The 22,510-nt window shown below is 38.9% G+C and overlaps 1 protein-coding gene and 1 non-coding gene across 4 annotated transcripts in view; both read left to right on the top strand.

Moving 5' to 3' along the window:
* The window catches only part of CEP295 (centrosomal protein 295), a 44,665-nt gene that overhangs the window by 14,162 nt on the left and 7,993 nt on the right, over positions 1 to 22,510 (top strand). For all 3 annotated transcript variants that reach the window (XM_072968965.1, XM_031675401.2, XM_072968966.1), the window contains exons 8-18: positions 1,970 to 2,153; positions 2,499 to 2,666; positions 5,014 to 5,235; positions 8,636 to 8,728; positions 8,874 to 8,977; positions 11,069 to 11,206; positions 11,724 to 11,821; positions 12,080 to 15,539; positions 16,609 to 16,777; positions 16,919 to 17,062; positions 20,700 to 20,852. In XM_072968965.1, coding sequence (XP_072825066.1) covers positions 1,970 to 2,153; positions 2,499 to 2,666; positions 5,014 to 5,235; positions 8,636 to 8,728; positions 8,874 to 8,977; positions 11,069 to 11,206; positions 11,724 to 11,821; positions 12,080 to 15,539; positions 16,609 to 16,777; positions 16,919 to 17,062; positions 20,700 to 20,852 — 4,933 coding nt within the window. The remainder of the gene's footprint in view (positions 1 to 1,969; positions 2,154 to 2,498; positions 2,667 to 5,013; positions 5,236 to 8,635; positions 8,729 to 8,873; positions 8,978 to 11,068; positions 11,207 to 11,723; positions 11,822 to 12,079; positions 15,540 to 16,608; positions 16,778 to 16,918; positions 17,063 to 20,699; positions 20,853 to 22,510) is intronic.
* TRNAS-AGA (transfer RNA serine (anticodon AGA)) lies at positions 19,765 to 19,846 on the top strand. Its single transcript has one exon. It is a non-coding gene; the product is annotated as a tRNA-Ser (tRNA).

The raw sequence follows: 22,510 nt of genomic DNA, 5'->3' as shown, positions 1-22,510 counted from the left end.
AAGCAGAGTCATGATCCTTGCTGTCAGGGAACTTTGAAAAAGTGACTTCAAAAAAAAAGAAAAGAAAAAGTGACTTGATTGCAGAGCTGTAAAATATGTATCATGAAAACCAGCTTTATAGTTACAGCTTTCCTTCTGTCATGCTTATTGTTCAGTGTTTATTCTTGAAATAGAGCATAAAAATGATTCCTCTTTTTAGAAGTCTGATTTTATTTTCTGAATTTGATGAGTGCATTTGGATGTTTTAAACACTCAACTGAAGAATGAATTTTTAAGAACTTCTGTGGGAATCAAGTGCCTTCAAGTTCATTTGTATAAATGAACTCAGATTTTTAGTTTTTATAAACTGGGGTAAGTTATGATTAAAATAACTAAACATCTGAATTATTACCAGTAATTTTCATCTAAGGCTTAAACTTGTAGGAAAAGAAAATGTGGAAAAAGCAGTTGTAAACTGAGCACATTCTTCCATAAATTGGTAGTGTTCAGTGGTCAAGGAAGTGGACTCCATGGTCAGTCTTCCTGGTTTTCCTCCCTTCTTTGCTGCCTAGTTGTTTGATCACAGGCATGTTGCCTAACCTCTCTGAATTCTGTTTCATCATCTGTTTTGTGAGGATTAAATGAGTTTAGTAAAGCCCTTAGAATTGTGCATGAAATTTCATAATTTCACACTAAATGTCAGTGATCATGGTAGTTGTTGTGAATAATTCAAGTAGAATAAAATGCCGCGTTCTCAGTGAGCCAGAAACAGTTTAATGCTTATTCAAGTAACTTTGAAGTTAATTTAATTAGATGATTTGAATCTTAATATAAATGAATTCCTTCATAATTTGATTCTTTTTCAGAGCCTGACCAAAAAAAAAAACCTCACCTCCAAATGACAAAGTATTTACAAATAAGTAGTGTGTAATCACATGAAAAATACTTTGTTATATAAGCTCTCTACCTTTTTGTAGACTGTGCCTCTTACACAAGAATGGTTGGCAAAACCAGAGGGTTTCCCTTTCCCTGTTTGAACCTTTTTTGCTGCAGACCCCGTTGTGCCCTGGGGTCTTATTTCCTGCCATTGTCTGTTGTATTTGGCCTCTACCTGCCTCTCCAACTCTATCTTTTTTCCTTAGCCAGCCTCACCCTCCATATCCTGTCTGTAATGAACTGTGTACTCGCCCTGACCGCCCGTGCCTTCATCTCCATACTTTTGTGCTGCGGTTGTTATTTCTTACTTGTACTGCTTCTCCTTCCCGCACTTATACATGGCTACATCCTCATCCCAGGGGGTGAGAGGTCTTACCTTATCCCCCGTCCTTATCTTCCACCACCAGAATTAGGTTAGATAACCTCAGTAAAACATTGTGCTTAAACTTCCGTACTTGCCAGATTGTTTATGCTTACAGAAATGCAGATCCCATTTATTCTTAGGGATTCATGAAAGTGTGAAGTAACAAGAAGTATCTGTTAAGTATCACAGTCACTCTGGGTCTTGGTGCTCACCTGAGCCTGGTATCTGCTGCTGGCCATGTGGAGAACTAGAATAGAGTACGTTGCGGGAGCTGTGGCGGCTTAAGTAGACGGTAATTTCATGACTGTTCTGAGAAAGGAGATCTGTTACTGGCAGGCTTTTGAAACTTTGTGGCCTAACCAGAACCAATTTCTCTGGTACTTATTAACAATACAATTGACCCTTGAACGACACCAATTTGAACTGCACGGGACCGCTTATACCCACGTATTTTTCAATAGTAAATACTATCGTCCTACATGGTCCATGGGTGGTTGAATCCGCAGATGTGGAAGAGCCGTGGATAGGGAGGGCTGCCTCTTCATGTCTTTCTGTGTTTGAACAGGTTGTAGAGATGGGGAGGGAACTCCAGTCCCTATTCTTCATGGTGTCTCCACTTTTCCCACACTATTAATGTTACTATCCAGAGTTTGTGACTCAAATGTTAAGTGATTCTCTTTATTCCTGAAGAATCAAGAGAAGCTAATGAAAGAACTCCATCAGCTACAGCAAGAGGATCTAGCACGCAGGAGACAGACTGTAGCACGGATGCCACCACAACTAGTTGAACTGCCATACAAACGCAGTGAAATGAAAGAAGATTGGCAGAGAGAGCTGGAATTTGCCTTTGAAGACATGTATAATGCAGACAGGAGTAAGATATTTTCAGTACATTTTATTTATTTACTTATTTGTTTGTTTGTTTATTTTAATAGAGGTACCGGGGATGGAACTCAGGACCTCATGCATGGCAAGCATGCACTCTACCACTGAGCTGTACCTTCCCCAGTCAATACACTTTCTTATGATGCTTTTTAATGTTTTGGTGGGAAAACAGATTTGTCTTGATGAGGCAGTTTTTATTTTGAAATGAGTTCTCAATTTGAAAGAGACCCTCATATTTTAGACTTAGAGATTATGGTGGCCTTTAAGAATTTATGCTCAAGTTCTTTTTAGTCATTTTGGAAGGTAAATATGTTCTCTGTACTTCTTTATTGAGAGGTGAAAGGAAACCTGATTTTGCACCTTGAACCAGAGCCTTTGCCGACTGTGACTGATCAGACCCAAGATGAAGAACTGGACCTTTCAATGGAACAAGAAAGTTTAGGAGAGACTGAAAACATTCCAGTGACAGAAGCTAAAGCAATATATTCTGGTGAAGCAGACAGTAAGAACTCCTTCTGAGCTGAATGTTACAATATTTCATAGAAAAAAATGCTAGTCATTTGCCAGTAGTTAGGAAAGTCTGGTCTAATAAGTGCGAACAGTGACTAATACTAATGGGATGGAGGAAGCAATGTTTTCAGATTTCTATCACTAAAGATCCTTTTTATATATGTAGAAGTGTCATTCTATTTATATGTACATATACTCTGAAGATTTTTAGTTACTTAGGTGCTCAATTTTGAATTCATTTGGAAGGTCAACATTTTTTTTTTTTAGGCATTGATCAAATCACCAAAGAGATCCTACTGTGTTAATTATCACTTCATGTATAATGATAAACAGTGCAAACTTAGATCTCTCATCTAAACTTCATCTCTGTCTCCACCATTCTGAACTAAAACTAAGTGTCTAACAATAAATTCATCATCTTCTCTTGCCTACGGAAACCTTGTCTTCCCATCTTTCTCATGTTGGTAAATGATACCACAGTCAGCAGTAATCCGAACTAGGGCCATGAGGGGGACCTCCCAGAAGGTAAAGGTATCTCTTTTACTCCACAGTTCCTTAGAGACCAAGTTCTCTTTGTTTTGACCTCTTCTTTCCCCATTCCTCCAAGTACTGCCTTAGTTCAAAACCACCCAGGCTTTCTTATCTTCACCCTACCCTTTGGATAGGTAGCCCTTTGGGGTTCCAGTTTTATGTAGGTCTCCTCTTAGACTCCTTGGGTGAGGGTTCTAGGCTTTATCCCTGTCTCCTGTGCCCACACTGCTGCACAAAGTACAGTACTGTGCTTTGATGTAAACTTCAGAAGATGAGTTCAGGTCTCATTTGCCCTGAATTCTCATTAAACTTCATTTCTGGCCTATGCAGAATCTTTTGTTTTCTTGCCAGATGATCAGTGCCTTTAAGAAAGTGTTTTTACTATTTTGTCCTGCTTTTTTGGTTTTATTATTGGGAATATCATTCAGCTCTCTGGTTTGTCAGAATTGCAAGTCTTGTCTTGTTGTAAAGGACAGTTACTCTTCAGTTCCTGCTGATTCCATTTGGAATTGCTGGCTTGGTTTTGCCAGTTCTCTTAATTTTATTTTTTTTCAAAAGAACCCAGCAATCCCTTTTTAAAAAAATCCTTATTTTTAAATAATGACAACTAATTTATTTCTTAAAAATGAGTAAGTCACAGACTAATAGTAAGTGAAAGAAGCCAGGCAGAAAGAATACCTAAGTCTGCTTCCATATTTATCTGAAGTTAAGTCAAGGAACAAGACAGGTAAGACTAATCTGGTTGCGAGGTTAGAGTAATGGTTATCTTTAGGGAGTGTGTTGACTGAGATAAAGCAGCAGACAATTGTTTATAAGTTATAACTCGATCAAAAAGTTTTTTTCAAATGTGAGTCAGAACTACAGTCTGTGAGTTTTCAACCTCCATAAATTTCTTAAATTTTATTCCTTGATTCAGCCAGAGAACTGTGTATTTGCAAGTTTCTTCCCCTTAGAGAGCTGTTAGTACTGTACTGAGTTTTGGTGTTGTATCATCAGTTCATCTGGAAGGTTATTTGAGAAATTTTTTTTTTTTTTTTGTAACTGAAGGGATTTCTTTTTGAAGATATGTGGGAAATGGGGACATTTCCCCAGATAGTGCCAGGAATAATTTGGGAGCATTTGGTTTGCTGTTAAGGTTGTAAATAGTAATGTTTTCCTCTGTAGCCTACTAAGAAGTACAGAACTATATTTGAGACCCTTCTCTAGCATAGAGTGTAGAGCCTTACAGCACGTATTTTGAATGCCAATCTTACCCACACATTAAGAAATACGCATTCTATCATCATTTAGCAAGCGAAAATAAACATCTTTCTGATACATGTTTAAGCTTGACAGTTACGTTGCATGCCTACTGTTGAAAAAATACAGTTGACCCTTGAACAACTGGGGATTGGGGCACCAACCCTCCACGCAGTCGAAAATATGCGTATAACATACAGTGGGCCTTCTGTATCCAGTGTTCCACATCTGCAGGTTCTGTGAACCCCAGATCATACAGTACTGTAGTACGTATTTATCAAAAAAATCTGCAAATAAATGGACCTGCACAGTTCAAATGCATGTTGTTCAAAGGTCAATTGTAGTTGAATTTTGGTGTCCTTATTTAAATTTAAGTTGAAAAAATATTCCTGGTTATAAAATTGTGGTTGGGGTTGAATAGCATTGTATATGCTGTTAAATTACAAATACTAAGGAAATTGAAGTTGTGCTTCTGTTTTAACCAGTGGTTGTCGTGGTAACTAAGTATAAAGATAGAGTAATTTGCCTGGTGTATAATAGCTGCTGAATAAAGTTTTCTTTTCTTTTAGTTCCTTTGTCAGTGAAGACCCACCAGATTCCTTCAAAACTTCTTTTTAAAAAATTATTAAATAAGATTCGAAGTCAAAAATCTCTCTGGACAATTCAATCTGTGTCTGAGGATGAAAGTGAAATGATTACAACTGTTAGTGAAACTGAAAGTAAAGCAGTGACATTGGAATCAGGAGCAACTGTGAGCGAAGACCGAACATTATCCTCTGAGCAGGAACAAGGTGGTTCTCTAATAGCCTCACTTTTTTTCTTTTTTAATTTTTTTTTTTTTTGGCAGGGGAGAGGTAATTTGATTTATTTACTTATTTTTCAAATGATTTTTCAGTGAAGGTACTGGAGATTGAACCCAGACCTCAGGCTTGCTAGGCGTGTGCTCTACCACTTGAGCTATACTGTCCTGCCTCTAATAGTCTCACTTTATAGCACATAAACCTTTTCTGAGTTGTACAAAAATATACTCATTCCTGAAGAATCAACGAATAGAGGTCAAAAGGAAGAAAATGTCGTAAAACCCATAATGCTGCTATTTAAAGGCAATAAATGTTAGAAACCTTAGTGAATCTCCTACTATACTTTCAGTGTAGTAGAATTATTCATATATGTGTATGTATATACACACACTCATATATATATATATATATTCTAGTGAAACTGATGAACTGGAACTAAACAGTTATCTATGTTGAGACATTTAGGCTGTTTATAATTTTCTTATTAGTTCTTGTGCTGTAATGAGTATCCTTTTAGCAAAGTCTTTGCCCACATCTTTAATTATCTCTTTAGGAACAAAGGAAGAGAATTCCTGAATCAAAGGGTATGAACATGTTAACAGCTTTTAAATGTATTGTGTTGTGTGTTTATTTCACATTCCCACCAGAGATTTGGTTTCTTTATATGTTAATTTTAATGATTTTTTTGTAGATAAACACTATTTAAGTGTATTTCCAGAAGTTACAAAGATCAGTATTACCTCCTTGAATTACAGACTAACAAATGGGAATTGTGATGTAATTCCTCTTTGATTTGTTGTTTTCTTGGAGTTTTATCTTCTGGGTTTTTGAAAAAATGTCAATTGGATTTGTATAGAAATATTTTGCTGCCAGGCTTCTGAAAGAAGTGACTTGCAGTTCGTATTTAAATTTTGGATTTAATCATAAGTACAACAGGAAGCCTTCTGGAAATCATTTCTTCACTTGACCTCTTGACCACCCTGTCTTGGTTTTTCTGCCTCACTGGCTCCTTCTTCATGGTTTTTTTTGCGGCTCGATCTCATCTCTACAACCACTCTAGTCATTGCCCCCTGAACTTGTTTCTCAGATCTTACCTCTTTGTATTAACACTCCCTAGTTGATCTCTAATGTCAGCACTTTTGTGTTGTCATGTATATGTTAATGACTTCCAAGCGTGTCTTTCTAGGCTTGGCCTCTCATTTGAGCTCCAATTCCACTTACTTATTTAAATGTCTATTTGGCTTTTTTCCTTGTATATCTAATCACATCTTCAACTTTTCCAGAACTGAATTCTTGATATCCCCTCCCACCCTACACCTGCTTTTCCTATAATCTTCCATATTTCAGTAAGTGGCAATAAGATTCTTTTGCTTAAGCCAAAAAGCTTGTCATTCTAGTTTGTTTCTTCTATATTCTACATCCAAACCATCAGCAAATCCTGCTGGTCCTGCCCTCAGGATATATCCAGAGTCCAACCATTTCTTACCACCAACTATCCTAGTTTAAGCAATGTTCATTCTCTAATGTGGATTCTTAGAGTAGCCTCCTCGCTGGTTTTCTGTCTGCAGCTTTTGCACCTCCCTGCCGTAGTCTTTTCCCAGAGTCCTGCTAAAACACATCAGCTTGTGCTGTTCCTCTAGGGGGAGCCCTCCAACAACTACCCATTTCCCTCAGTAAAAACCGAAGTGCTTACAATGGCATCAAAGCTTTGTACGATCTGTACTCCCCCACCCCTCCACACTACTCTCACCCTCACTGTCTCTGATTTCATTTTCTGCCATACCTTCCTCTCCAACTGCTGCACCATAGCCACTGGCTTCCTGGCTGTTCTTCAGACGGGCAAGTAACAAGTCACATGATCTTTGCAAGTGCTGGTCTTCGGTGGGGATGAGGGGGTGGGTCTCTTGGATACTTCCATGCTCACTCACTTCCTTCAGATGTTTGCCCGGATAGCACTTTCTGAGGCCTTTTCTGACCACTATATAAAACAGCAAGCTTCTGTACCTCCCCCACCAACCCTTTATTCTTCACTCCTTATCACCTCTACTCCATATCAGCGTCTGATGGACCATAAATTTACTTTCTTGCTTATATGCTTCTTGTGTTGACACCTACACCTCTCCACCCTGCCCATCTTCCAGTCCTGGAATATAGAAATATGATTTTGTTCACTACTACGTCTGCAGAGCCTAGACTAGTGCCTTGTACTTAAAGGTGTTCAGTTAATACTTGCTGAATTAATTGAATAGCTTACAAAGTAAGAGAGGTAAGTTTGGAAGTCAGACATATATATGACATTTAAAGCCATGAGCGTGGAAGAACTTGTAAGGAAAAAAATTCAGTGAGGAAAAATAGGGCTTATAAGATGACATGAGGGACTCCAGCATATAGAAATGGCTAGTGAAGGGCAAACAGCAAAGGCGGTATAAAGGGGTGACCAAAGGAGGAGGAGAGAAAAGAATATGGTGGCTTGTAACTCTTGAGGGCTCTTTCGTCATCAGTTCATAACAGTTATTTTGGGAAAGGCCCTGTTTTTGAGTAGACTTTTTCTAGTCTCATCTGGCTTCATTCTCCCTTTTGTCTAAGTTTTTTTTAATCCTCACAAGGTCTTAATACCCACTTATCTGTCTGGAATGGTCTGTACATTCCCACATTCTTTACCTGGCTGATTTCTCCTTACCTTTCAAGTGTCCACTTAAATGCCATTTCCTAAGAGAAATCTCATCTGAGCTCCTGGTCTAATTCAGATTCCCCTGAAGTATTCTATTGTATAATCCCTTATTTTTCTTACATAGTACTTATCACAGTTTCTAATTTTAGTTTTTTCTAGGATAATTATATAATGTTCTATTCCCCACCTCCTCTGTAAAACCTCCTTGAGGCCTTTTCTTACCTCGGTGAATGTGCATGCAGCACATAGTAGGTACAGAATGAAAAAGTAAGTGACTGAATGTTCCGCACAGAGCTTCTGGCTGCCCTGGTATGATCAAAGTGAACTGCTTTAACTTCCTTCTCTGCTCTGGTTTCACAAATAATGAAGATCCTAGTATCTAAATATGTCAAAGATACATTTAAATTTCTTTATCTTCTCCTTTTACACTTTGGTGCCCTGCTTAGTCTACTCTTTTTATACAGTTACACTGTGTTGGAAACTCTGTTGGCCTATCTTTTAAATCAGTTCTCCGTTTTTTTCCTTTTTGTTTATAATTTTAGTCTTACACCTATCTTTTTATATTAGGCTCAAGTTTATTGGATAAAATATGTGGTCATCTATAGTAAATAAATCATTCAGGTGGACCAAGATTGAATTATTAATCAGAATGTAGATTTTTGTTACATTGTTCAGCTTTAAATTTGATAGTGATGATATGTTCATAATTATCTATTACAGTTGTTGAAAGTGACACCCTAACAGTTGACTCTGGACCACTTACTAGTGAAGATAAACCACTTTCATACATTGCAGACTCTGAAAAGAAACAAGGTATTTTTAATCACATCCTCAAATTAAATTTGCTTGACTGAATCTTTTACCTAATAAAATTACATGTAATAAATGAATAAAGGGCATTATAGTGGTATCAAATTCAAAAGTATTGAAACTAATTTTGCTTTGGGGATTCTCTTAGAAATGAACAAGACTCAGCCTATCACAGCTGTAGCTCAGAGTTCTGTTCTGCTTCATCCTCACGAAGAAGCAGCCAGAATTAGAATGGCAGCAAGGCAGAAACAGGTAATTTGACATTTTTATCTTTAAAGGCTTCTTTCCTTCCTTAGGCACTGTAGTTGTGTTTGCCCAGTGAAATTTGTCCTAACATCGGGCAGCTTTTGATACATTTCTTCTACCTTGTCTTAACACTTTCATTTGATAGGAAGTACTTTATCTTTGCTTATACTGCTCCTTTGGCCCTTACTGCTTCTGCTTGATGTTTTATACTCTGATATGTATCTTATCTTCCCTATAAAATTTATCAGCTTTTTTTAAAGGCAGAGACTTTTTAAAAAATTTTATTTATCCTACATAGTTTCTGGTCAGTGCCTTATACAGAGTTAAGTACTCAGTAAATATTTGTTGAATGAATGAGTCTCTGTAGCAATATTAAACATTCTGCTGGGCTTTGTAAACCCAGAAGTTTTTTTGAAAAAAGTATTTCAGAGGAAATTTTAAAATCCAACTTCTGTAGGTATAATATTGGTCCCTTCTACTTTTTTTTAACAACTTTATTGTGGTATGGTTCCTGTACAGTAGACTACACATATTTCAGATGTCCAATTTGATGAATTTTGATAAGATGTAGACACCAATGAAACCATCACCACAATCAAGATAGCTAACACTATCTTGAGATAGCCATCACTCCCCAAGAGGTGCAGTTTTCGAATTCCCAATTTATCCTTTCCCACCCCCTTTGCCTCCTGGTAACCATAAGTTTGTTCTCTATGTCTGTGAGTCTGTTTCTGTTTTGTAGATAAGTTCTTTTGTGCCCTTTGTTTTAGATTCCATATATAAGCAATATCATGCTGCATCTTGCTTTATCTTTCTGGCTGGTCCTTTCTACTTTAATGAAAGATTTTCTTAACACAGATCACCTTGAAAGAGGCTAATTGTTACTAAGCCAGTCCGTTTATAGCCATAGTTTTTATAAAAATACAGCTGGGAGTGACAGTTCTAGGAGCCAGTATTTCTTCTCATATAAGTGTTTTCTAATCAATATTCTAAAACAGTATTGTCCAATAGAACGTTCCACAGTAATGGAAATGTTCCACATCTATGTCCAGTATGGTAGCTGCTAGTTACATGGGCTGTTGAATACTTGAAATATGAGTAGTGCATCTGAGGAACTAAATTTAAAAATGTATTTATTTTGGATTGATCTAAATTTTCATAGTCACATGTAGTTAGTGAGTACCGTGTTGGTAGTGCAGTTCTAGAGGTACTACAGAACTGTAAGTGGTTTAAATTCAGTGGCTTCTATGAGTGAGGGAAAGTAAGGAAGATGAAGACAGGACCTCAGCTCTAGTCACTATGGCCTGATTAGAAATAGGTAGTATCATACTGAGACATTTTTTATTTTGAAAACAAGATCATTCTTCATTATTTTTAGTAGAATTATTCCTCTTAATAAAACTTGACATATGTCCCTTTTTCTGTTTAGTCAGCAAATGTTTATTATGTGTGTTTCAAGGACTATTAGTGTTGGATTTAACAGGTAACCAGACAGACTAGTCCCTGTCATCACAAATCTTACAGTTACTCTAACGTCTGCTCTTATTTTGTGGATTCGTGTGTGTTGGTCTAATTTTAGAGTTTATGTGTCATCCCTCTGCCATTGTCTTCCCATCTGTTTCACACCTGACAGAAAAGACTGAATGAGCTGTTATTTGGCTTCTAGATAACTACACTTATATATGAGTATGCCTGAGAAATCAAAGTATTTGGAGGGGACTTGACGTTTAATTTCTTAAGGCATTATCCTTACTGAGAACAATGTAAAATTAAAGATATGAGCATGGAACTTGCTACCTCTCTGGAGGTGGTTCTTCAGGGATGATCAAGGTTTCCCTGTGCTCCCAGAGAACAGTAGTTACTCTGCATTTTTTCATCCTCTTGTGCTGCTTTAATTTTCTTCCTTTTTCTCTTTTCCCCTTTTCCTGTCTTGCTCCCTTCCTCCCTCTGGCAGTGGCAGTAACAGATAGAACATCATTTTTTATTGGATAATGGGTACTCTTGGCTATGAGACCTTTTTCTTTTTAATGTAATGCATATAAACTTTTCATTTGTGTGAGTTTTTGTTAATAGATCAATAGCATTTTTGTTACTTAGATAATGGAAATAGAAGAACAGAAGCAAAAGCAGTTGGAATTACTTGAACAAATTGAACAACAGAAGTTAAGATTAGAAACTGATTGCTTCAGGGCTCAGCTGGAAGAAGAAAAGAGAAAAAAAACTCTGCAGACTGGGGTAGGATGCGGGAAATCTCATCCCTACATAGACTGTTGGTGGATAAGAAAGTAGGAGCAATCTTAGCACTCAGAAAAGTAAAATACATTTCTAATTCGTATTTGATAATTTTTTAAAATAATGTGTGTATACAAATAAGTTTTTACAAACCTAATGACTTTGTCTTTTAGTGTCTGGAGGGTGCTAATACATGTGACTGTGATTTTTATGTAGTGTGCATGTTGAGCTCTTGGACCTGACACTAAAGGAGAGTGGTAGATCACTTCATTTTTTAATAATGGAAGTGCCAGTCTTTTTTTTTTTAGTGGAAGTACTGGGGATTGAACCCAGGACCTCCTGCATGCTAGGCAAGCCTCTCCCACTGAGCTAAACCCCACCCCCTGTGCTAGTCTTTTTTTATTTAAAAAACGAATAAAAGCTATATGGAAGTTTACAGTTACAGAACCTCAGTTTATGTAAAATAGTTTAATACTTCTTTCTGGATTTCCCTTTAATTAGTAGCTTTGTCTTTTATTAGGTTGGCACTGCTCCAGCATCAGGCACTGTAATTTCTGATGAAGATAGTCATAGGCAGATGATTCGTAACTATCAACAACAGCTGTTACAGCAAAACAGGTATTAGCTGGGGTACAGTTTATATGTGGTAGTGTGTGGCTACATCCTCAGGATTATTTGGTTTATGTGAAGATCTAATTGAGATTCCCTTAGAACCATGGCATGTAGATTTCTCAAAGGGCAATGTTAAATTGTTCCATTTCTGCCATGATGATGGCCACCCCTAGATTGCAGTCTGTTGAATTTAATGTATAGACACTTGAGAACATGGGGCATTTTTTCCATCAAAAAACAATAATGTTTGTTTGTTTTGGGTAGGCTTCACAGACAGTCTGTTGAAACAGCCCGGAAACGATTACTGGAATATCAGACTATGTTAAGAGAAAAGTACCCATCCATGTCGGCTACGCCACTGGTATCTGATTCTGTTGCATCAGTACCACCACAGGAATCTGAACAACCTGCTGTTATATCAGAGCATCAGGATCAAGGTCAGAGACCCAAGTTAAGTCCTGACAAACATCAACCTGTGCAGCCTATGCAGATGTCCAAATCAGAGCAAGATTCTCAGGTTCCAAGACAAAAGTGCTTTCCACAGAGACAGGTAGAAACAACAGGAACATTAATCACTTTAGATGTTTTGGCCAAGCAAGCTTTGGAACCACAAGAGCAGCTAAAGCAACTCTCACAGTCTGAAGCACAACAGAGAGACTATAAATTGGTCCCTAAAGACTCTCATACACTTTCAAGAGCTTTGTCACATGATAAGCCACTGACATTACAAGATGCTAGAGAACGAGCTGAAACATCTAGGGCAACAGCTTTTCCAACTTCAGACTCCCAGCAAGCGTCAGAGGACAGTGAAAGTGTATCTTCTAAGCTAATCGAACCTTCTTTATTCCTACCATTGGTACCTGAGCGTTCTTTTAGTTGTCTGCCTACTAAAGTTGAGTCTGGAGACATCCAGGAACCCTTCTCAGCTATGAGCAAAAGTATAGCTTCTGTAAACCATCATGTAGTTGGCCAAATGCAGGAAAAGTTTTTGCCGTCTTCAGAGACTATCACAGCCCAACAAGATAATTTGAAGGCCCTCCAAGAACAGTTAGACCTACAGAAGGAAGTTCTTCGATCAAGACAGGCAACTCAGGAGCAATTGCTTTTGTGCAAACAGAAAGAATTGGAAGGGCAAACTGGCCTCTCTGTATTCCTTCCATTGGTACCTCTGGATTCGTTTGCTTCACTGCCTTTTGCCAAAGCTGAATCAGGGAGAATCCAGGAATCTTCTCCAACCAAGAATGAGACTGCAGGTTCCTCAGGCCATCCAGGGGCGCTACAAGTTCCAGCTAGGCTTTTGAGTTTTTCACAGCCTATCCTGTCACAGCAAGATAATTTTAAGTTTCTCCAAGAGCAGTTAAATATTCAGAGGGACAGCCTTCAGGCTAGGCGGGAAGCCCAGGAAGTATTATGTGTACGTAAACAGAGTGAATTGGATGGGAGAGTATGGGCTCAGCAGAGTGAGTCCCCTTCTCTCCCATCTCAGGTAGCTCAGCGTACATTTACTTCGATGCCTTCTGCTGGTACTCAGTCTCAAAAAATCCAGGAGCAATATTCAGCTAAGAGTGAGAAGGGACTTCTCTCGAGCCAATCTGAAATCCCCAAATCTCATGATGGATCTTCGAGTTTCCTACAGCAGTTCCTGCCTTTGCATGATAGTTTGAAGTTGCTCCAGGAGCAGCTGACGACACAGAGGGATGCTCTTCAGGCGAGGCATGGAGCCCAGGCAGAATTACTTCTACGTAGACAGAGGAATTCGGGAGCCTCGAAGTCTGTGCAGATGAGTTCTTCATTCCCACCAACAGTCGCTCACCGTTCAGTTGCTTCACAAGCTTCTAAAACTGGGCCTGGAAGAATTCAGAACTTTTATTTCTCTGAGGAGAGTGTTATTCCCTCAAGTCATTTGGTAATGCCAACATTTCAGGATGCGTCTCTTCGTTTTCCACAGTGCAGCCTTCCACAGCAACAAAATTTAACAACACTCCAAGGTCAGTCACACATTCAGTGGGTAACACTTGGTGCTAAACCAGAAACTCAGGAAATTGTGCACAAACAAAATGAATTAGGAAAAAAAACCTCTTCTGGACAGACTGGTACTTCTTTATCCCTGTCTCAGGGAGCTGAATCTGAAAGATTCCAGGAATTTATGTCACTCAAGAGTGACAGTCCAGTTCCGTTAAGCCATTCAAAGATCCCAAGATTTCAAGAAAGACTTCTGGGACTTTCACAGCATGTACAAACCCCGCGAGATGACTTGGAGGGACACCAAGGAAGGTTAGACCCGGAAGAGGAGGCCCTTCATCTTAGCCAGGAAACCCAAGGAAACGTGTCTTCTGAACAAGCTGGCCTGTCGTTCGTACCTTGGTTAGGACAGCTTTCATCGGCTTCATTGCCTTCTGCTGAGTCTCTTACCGCCCAGGAACCTCTTTCAGTAGAGAGTGATGGTAGCCATTTTCAGATCCCGCAATTGCAGGACAGGCTTTTGAAGATAACACAACTCATTCATCCTCAACAAGATAATCTGAGGGCACTTCAAGAACGATTGGCTACACAGAGGGAAGCCATCATTCAGTCTAGACAGGAAGCTCAGGGAGAGTCACTTCTGCGTGAACAGAGTGAGTGGAAGGGAAGAGCATCCCCTGAGCAGGCTGGCACCCCTTCCTTCCTAGTGCAGCATCCTTTTAGTCCGCTACCTCTTAGAGAATCTGGGAGAATCCAAGAACCTTGTTCGACTAAGAGTGATAATGTAGTCTCGGGGCGCTCTGAGGTACTACGGTCGCCTGGTGGGCTTACAGGTTTACCAGAGCCCGTTGCACCTGAGCAGGATTATCCGATTACCTTTCCACAAGAACACTTGTACGCACAGACAAATTCCCTTCCATCTATTGAGAAAACCCAGAAAGAAATGGTTTTGCCCAGACAATATAAATTTGAGGACAAGTCATCTGAGCATTTTATCCAGCCTCACCATGGTGATTTGAAGGCACGGCAGCAGCAGTTAGATACACAAAACGAAGTCCGAGAAGAACTGCTTTTGCAAAGAATAAGTGAATTGGAGAAAGGGGTATCCTCTGAGCAGACCAGCACCCCTTCATCCTTATCTGAGACAGCACTGCCTGTTGCTGACTCTGAAAGAACCCGAAAGGCTTCTCCAACCAGAAGTGGCAGCACTGTTCCCTCAAGTCACCCTGGGATTCCAGGGTCTCAGGACAGGCTTTTGAGTTTCTCCCAGGCTGTTCTGTCTCAGCAAGATCATGTGTCAGCACAGTTGGGTGCACAGAGGGAAATGCTGCGTTTTACTGAAAAAGCCCAGGAAGAATTGCTTTTAAACAGACAGACAAAGCCGATTGAAAGTGAGTCTTCAGAGCACGCTGTTCCCTCTTTGTTTCTACCCATGGAAAGAGAGCATTCATTTATTCCACTGCCTTTTGCTGAGGTACAGTCTAAAAACATCGATGAATTGTATTCAGCCAAGAATGAACATGCAGCTCCCTCAAGCGTTTCTATGAGCCCAAGACTTCAAGATAGATTTTTGAGTTTTTCACAGCCTGTCTTAGCTCAGCAAGATAATTTGGGACTTCAGAAGCAGCTGGACCTACAAAGAGAAGTTCTGCATTATAGTCAGAAAGCCCGAAAAGAATTGCTTGTACAGAGACAAGCAGCATTACAGCAGCAGATACAGAAACATCAAGAGACTTTGAAGGATTTCCTTAAAAACAGTCAGGTATGTATAAACTTGAATGTCCAAGAATAAAACATTGGCGGTGACCCAACTCAGCCAAGCTAAATACTCGTTTTAAACCTACGCCAAAGTAAGTTCTTAGTTACTGAGAATAAATGGCTTGCCCTTAACTGTGCTTTAATTTTCTACCTTAAACAACATGGAAATTAAAGCATAAAAACTGATCTACCCTGCGTGATGTTTATAAGGTTAGTAGTTATTCAAAGCCCAACTAATTTCAGCCAGTAGTTTGATAACAACCAAACTCAAACATCATTAAAAATATAGATTGCCATTTGAAGTTTCGTTATAAAGGGTTTTGAGCTACCACAAGAAGATTAAATTGTAAAATAACTAGTCCGCAGAGTTCCTCTTAGGTAAGTAGCGGACTTTGTGCTTTCTGTAAAGCACTTGTTGACACTGGTACAGAATCAAAATCAGTACTGTCTTTTTCCTTAAGTGGCAGTATCAGTATCATTGCCTGTTATGAAAGTGGTGTGATTTTAGGCTGATGGACAGCTGGCCCTGTTGCTTGTGATCAGGTTGTTAAGAGGACTCTGTTATGGTCACTCAGAGACATCTGTTCATAGTTTCTCTACATGGGAGAAAATATATTCTCCTAAGTATGAATGTGTCCATTTTATTTTGAAAGGTCACTTCCTAAATTTTTGAGTTAGCCTAAATAGAATTCTACAGATCCTTTGATGCCCAGAAGCTTGAGTTGAGTTCATGAGAACTTGAGTTCTAGGGATTTACTGGTCTTTTTAAGGAAAAGTAATGGAAAAAGAAGAGCAAAGAGGAGTACAAGTATAATCTCTTATTGAAAGATACAGTGGAGGCTACATTTTTAGGTCCAAAGCTGTGGTTGGTTCTACTTTTCAATGGAATTATTACCCTCTCAGTATTAGAAGCATTTCTCATTTTTAATCTGTAGATAAAGTTTTAATAATGTGGTTGATGGACCTATTTATTTGGTTGAGGTTCTAATTTAAGAAGGGAGATGCAAATCTAATAACTTCTTCACATGATCCTTTATCGTGTCATCCCCACCCTCATATGTCTACTTCTTCAGACAAGTAAGCCCACAGTTGAAAATAATTTTGAAACCCAGAAGCTCAAAGAATGGCTTCCTCATCTCCAAGATCTAGCAAAAGATGATCAGGAAAACATCAGTCCTGCAGATAGGAGCAGCTGTGATGAGAATCAGCTCCTTTCTGAAGATAGTAAAGCCAAGCAAAGTGGTAAGATAACTGCATTTGTTGTACTGATTATCCTGACGATGCTTCTTGTTTTTCCTACCTCCTGCAGCTTGCTAGTTGAACAAAAGCTTGTTGTGTGTTAACAGATTTATATTGTGCCTAACTTTATTGTTGACTTGATAGGTGAGCATCTGGATAAAGAAGTGGGTAGGAGACCCTCAAAGCCACCTGTAGCAAAAGTTAAATGTGGATTGGATTTGACCCCACATGAACTTAGTGCTATACAAGAGGTAGAATCACCAGCAAGTGGCAGAACTTCTATGCTAGGTAAACAGATGGTTTTCTAAGTTTGCCAGTTTTCTACATTTTTTTCAGGATGCTGAATTTTTGTTTGTTGTAGGGACTTAGCCTGTGAGTATTCATGAAAGGAAAAAAAGTGGTTTACATAAACAGTATTTAAAATGTGGGCTTAAAGAAATGTGTCATTAGGTAACCAGTTTCTTTGTCTTATGCATGGGGAAAAGCAATTTATTGTTGACAAAAATTCTTTGATACCCGTATTCTGACACTCTTGCTTCCCTCTGCTTCCTTTCATGTCTGTGTTCTAAACCAGGTTCTTTAGGGTGTTACTCAGTCTCTTCTCTTTTCCCTTGCTGCTCTTTCACTTTGGTACCTTCACTCTTCTTTTCCTGTATCTTTCACAGGATAATATTGATGCTTAAAGTCCTGGCTTTAAGGACAGAACAGGTATATTTCTTCACTGTACTTCTTCCTAGATTCAGTTATCTAGAATTCCTCCCTCCGGTCCTTAGTAAATAGCCTATTTGAATTTTATAATTATTTCTAGATTTCAGACCAAATAATTTTCTTTTTCAAATTTATCAAAGCAAGTCCTTCTTTAAGGGCAGAAGATTAGCTTTGAAAGTAGAAAGGTTCAGAGAAGTGTAATGTTAATATTAGCTATTTTAGTCCTGAGCCATGAAATATTACATCTTTGCTTCTGGCTGAAAGAGTTTAAGAAAATCGAGACTCAGAATAATTCTGAAGAATCACTCCCCCTTCTAGTTTCTTCTTGTGTGTTATGGAAATTATAACATAAAGTAATGATTTTATTACTAGGCTTTGAAGCTTTTCTCCTTTTTGCACTATTTGGCAAAGCACAAATGTTCAGGGACATGGTGCTTTCCCTAATTCAGAGTGAGCATTGGGACGTTCTCACCATTGATGAGTTATGTTAGAGGTTGCAAAAATGTCATGTTGTCTAAAAGGGAAAGCTGTATGTTCCCCCACCTTCACCTCCTTATCCTTCAGTCTTTTCTTCAGTGAAAAGTACCCAGATGGAAGTCTTGACACTTTCCCTTGTCTACATCTCTCCGACACCCAACAAATTACCAGTTCTCGGTTCTACTTGGTCAGCTCTGGAATCTGTCCTCTTGTTTCCAGTCTCACTACCACTCTTTTAATTCAGGGTCTCATTTCTTTTCTTGAAGGGCTGCTACAACTGCCAGTGTCTCCCTGTTTCTAGTCTAGCTTTACTCATTCATTTTCCCATTGCTATGCTCAGAGTAATCTTCCTCTATTTCTCTCTTTTTAAAACTCTTCAGTGGTTTCCCTTTGACTCGAGGAATCAGTCTAAATTAAGTCTTACATCTCTAGCTCACCCACCAGGCACTTCATGATCTCGCTCCCTTCCTTCAGGGTTGAGCACCACTTGTGTGGCGTAAACTTGACCGGAACTATTCACGTATCCCTCTCGTGTGCTCTTTGGGAGCCTTCACCATAGCCTTTACCACATTTCTTTTGGGCAATACTTTCAATCGAAATATTATAGGCAAGTAGTTTAAAAAGGCAAATAGTGCTGAAAGGCTACAACATGAAGACATTTCCTCTTACCCCTGCACACCCCCTACCCCTTAGTCCTGCTCACGAGAGGCAGTCACTTTTCAAGTCTTCTAGGTGTTTCTTGTATTTATCTCTGTAGTTGGCAGTGGATTTTAGCAAAAGTTAGGCCAGATGTTAAATACTGCTAAAATAATTTGAGATCATACCATTTTCTCTGTTTGTGGGGATAACTTTCAGTTGGAAATTGGATGACCTGTGTCATGCATTCTTAACAAGAGTATTAGTACCCCCAAAGGGGACGAAGATTGGTTCTTGGAGAGATGAAAAAGTCTTGCTTTTTATGTACCAAAGCACAGATGTACATTAAAAGATAGACAGTATATCTATAATTATTAAATTTCACAGAGTTAGGAGGCAGTTAGGGAAGAAAGTCTAAAAAGGCTGCTTAGGTGGGTGGTGATGAAGTTCATGTTGAGAAACACTGATCTATATTGTTCTTCCAGTTTTCTTTTTTTCTGTATAGTTCATTTCCTTTTATTTTGGTTTTACTTTCTGGGAGAATTTTCTCAGCTTTTTCTTGTAACTTTTCTTGGGAATTTTTATTTGGCTCTCAAACTGTAGTTTCTAAAAGCTTGCTCTCTTTCTTGATTTTTTTTTTTTTACCACAACATCCTGCTGTTGTTTTTTTATGGGTGGAAAATAGTACCCACTTTGAATATTTACAGGTTTTTGTTTGTTTGGATTCCTGTATTTTCTGTTTGTCTGAGTTCTTTTGTTCCCTTTTTTGTTGTTGTTTCTATCTGATATTTTAGGAGCTTTTCTCTAATATCTTGCATTTTAAGTGGGACACTAAAAGTCTGACTGGAAATTCTATAGGTAGGGACCTTATTTACATCTAGATTTCATTGGAAAAGATGGCCTTTCATTGAGGGCCCTAAACTTAGTATCTGTGGTTCTTTTCCCTGAGCAATTTAGTTTAGTTTCTTCAAAAAAAGATCCATCAAGCTTGATACAAGCCTGGCTGTTGCTGTCATGGAGCCAGACTCAGGGGATCTGAGTTGAGGATGCAGACTTTCTTTTAATACCCCTTATTGCGTTCTATTTCCTTATGGCATTCTGTTTCTTCCTTTTACCCTTGCCCCTCTCAGTGCCTGATCCCCCTAAATTCAGAGTGTATTTGGATTCACGTAGTTGTGGCCAAGTGGTTAAGGTGATGGACTAGAAATCCATTGGGATTTCCCCACACAGGTTCAGATCCTGTCAACTATGGCACCTCTCCCCTTGGAAAAGTGATCCTTTGACAGTTTTCCAGTTTGAGAGTCAAAATTTGATCACATGCAGAGTGTATGTGATTCAATTTCTCCAAAATATAAAGCCTTTAGTCTTCTTTGGGGATGATGTCGAGGGACAGGGATCTCAGGTGATGGGAGGGATCTGTTCAGGGTACATATTTTTAAACCTTCTCCCTGTTTTCAGTCCCCTGATACACACCTTTTATAATACCTGGTGCCTTTAATTCCCAAGTGTTTCTGGGGTTCTGCACAGTAAATTAGCTTCTACTTTTCAGTGTCTCCCACTCCTTTATTTGCTTGTTTTTATTTCTGTATCAAAGTGTAACATTCAGAGAAGTGTACAAATCATAAGTGTTTATCACAGTGATTATCACTTTGATAATCACCCTCAGGTAGACCCCATCCATGCCAGGAACTGGAATCTTAGAGAACGCCATAAACTCTTCCCTTGTACCCTCCCAGTTACTCTTCCTTTTCTCCCCAGGGTAAACCCCTGCCTCGATCTCTTATACCACAGATTAGCTGTGGCTATTTTTCAACTTTATATTATGAATGCACATTATACCTTGTAATACTTAATGGTTAGTGAATTCTCGAGGCATTTTTCCTATAATTAGTCAGTACTGAAGCATTATCTGGTTTTATAGGAAGTAGGTCTATCACTAAAACTTAGTAAAATTGAAGTAAAATAATTTAAAGGCCGTGTGAAAGTTAAGCATTTATTATTTTCTTGCTGCATAGTTCAAGTCTTTAAGAGTTCGGATTTTTACCCACAGTCTAAATTGCCATTTTTGTGGAAATCTAGTGAGTCCATTTTTTTCACCTCCCAGGTAAATCAGAGTTTTATCAAGACAGGGACCCCCTGAGGGTCTCAATAAGTCGAGAACAAAGTTTTCTTGGGAGCCCCCTGGACCGTGATCCACGTGGTCACCTTCACCCAGTTGCCCAGGAGAACATCCGTGATGCCGACTCTGCTGAAGCAGGTGAGAGAGGAAGAAATTGAGAGTGGAGTTGCTGTGGACAAAAAATAGTCACTGTAGTGCCATTGTAATGACAAACGGTAAATGACCTCAGTGACTGTCACTAATAGAATCATACCCAACTGTGCGGTTTCGTGAAGGTGTTAAATGAGGGGAGAAGGCTGTGTTCATGCATTTGAAAACTCGAGAATGAGAATCACCAGTGCGTTGTACAGGTTACCCTTTGTTGGAGATTGGGTTTCACTTCTTATTTCATACATTCACATACTGTAAAAGAAATGTTTTCTACAAGAGGCATGTATTGTTTCTGTATGTGAAAAGTTTAATGAGGGAAGTGAAATTTATTTAGAGAATAAGAAATTTCACTTTTAAATTGTTGCACTGAGTAAATGCTAGTAGGAAGTACGTGAGGGTACAAGGTTTTTACAGTTGGCAACCTCTACAGATGGTGTTTAAGCCTATTTGTAACAATCCAGATTTAATTAAATTCCATTAAATATCATCTTTTAAAAATTCTATGGCATTCTGAATGAGCTGCTTTATGTTTACTTCTAAATATTTGGAAAATAAGAGTTATAAGGAAAAGACTTTTAATAACTTAAGTCTGCCACCCAGAGACAACCAGTGTTAATTTTCTTGCTTTTGGATGCATGCACACTTAAAACAAGCTGTTTCATGTGTGTGACAGTGACCCCACAGAGCACAGTTCCAGTGCTGCTTTATTGGTTGTAAAGCACCTGTTAAGTAGTTACCTTTTCTAACCAGATTTCTTTTTGTTTTAGTGGTCACATACACTTGGATAATTGCTTTCTTAGTTGTATCTAGAGTTGAATAGAATGAGAGATGAGGGAGATATGCTCCCTTTTTGAGGGCTTACAGAAAAATTGGCTTTAGCATCTCCTTTTTTCATTGGAGATTGAAATACCTACAAGTAAAATTTCCAGTGAATTACAGTTTTTGACATTTTAAAATAACACCATCACTATTCTTTTAGATTTAGCCAGTGGATACTTGCATTTCCTTTTTATTCTACCTGCCAGCATCCTCTGGCCAATGACTACCAAGCACACCTGTAATTGAAGAGAAGCAGGGTGCTTTGACTTGCTGCGGTGAGATAAAATGCGCACCGTGGGGAACCATGAGGTGAATGAGTGAGAGGGTGTTAGAAAGGACTTTTTAGATTTGTGCTTTTATTAGGTGATTGAGGGGAGCGGTTCAAGCAAAGGGGGCTTTGCTTATTAGTATTGGATATTGTCAGGAAGCAGGGGTAATTTTATTAATCAGATACCTAAAAAAATTCTTACATAGGAGGTAGGAATAATGGAATTAGGCTAAGTAAAGCTGTAACTGGTAACGCAGCGGTCACTCACGTTAGCCGGGATAAGGAGATGCTTGGTCATTTTTGTGGTTTGGACACTATTCATGGTTTTGCCTATGTTCAGATGTGAAGACTGATGGTCTGATTTTTGTCTTCATCCATCATAGTGACAGAGTGGCCTTTTCTGACATTTGTGTCCTGTGAAGTTGTTCGTGTTTACCAGGAGAACGGCCAGGCCTCGCTGCTAGTGCCGCGTCCGCTCCTGGCCCTCGGGCTTCTTGTCTCTTTCTCACAATCGTTCCCAGGGTTGTTTAGTTTCTGTCTTACAAGTGGGGAGGGGTGT

Source organism: Vicugna pacos, chromosome 10 (genome assembly GCF_048564905.1).
Source record: "Vicugna pacos chromosome 10, VicPac4, whole genome shotgun sequence".
Taxonomy (NCBI): Eukaryota; Metazoa; Chordata; class Mammalia; order Artiodactyla; family Camelidae; genus Vicugna; species Vicugna pacos.
The sequence above is the reverse complement of the archived record's forward strand: the minus strand, read 5'-3'. Positions and strand labels throughout refer to the sequence as shown.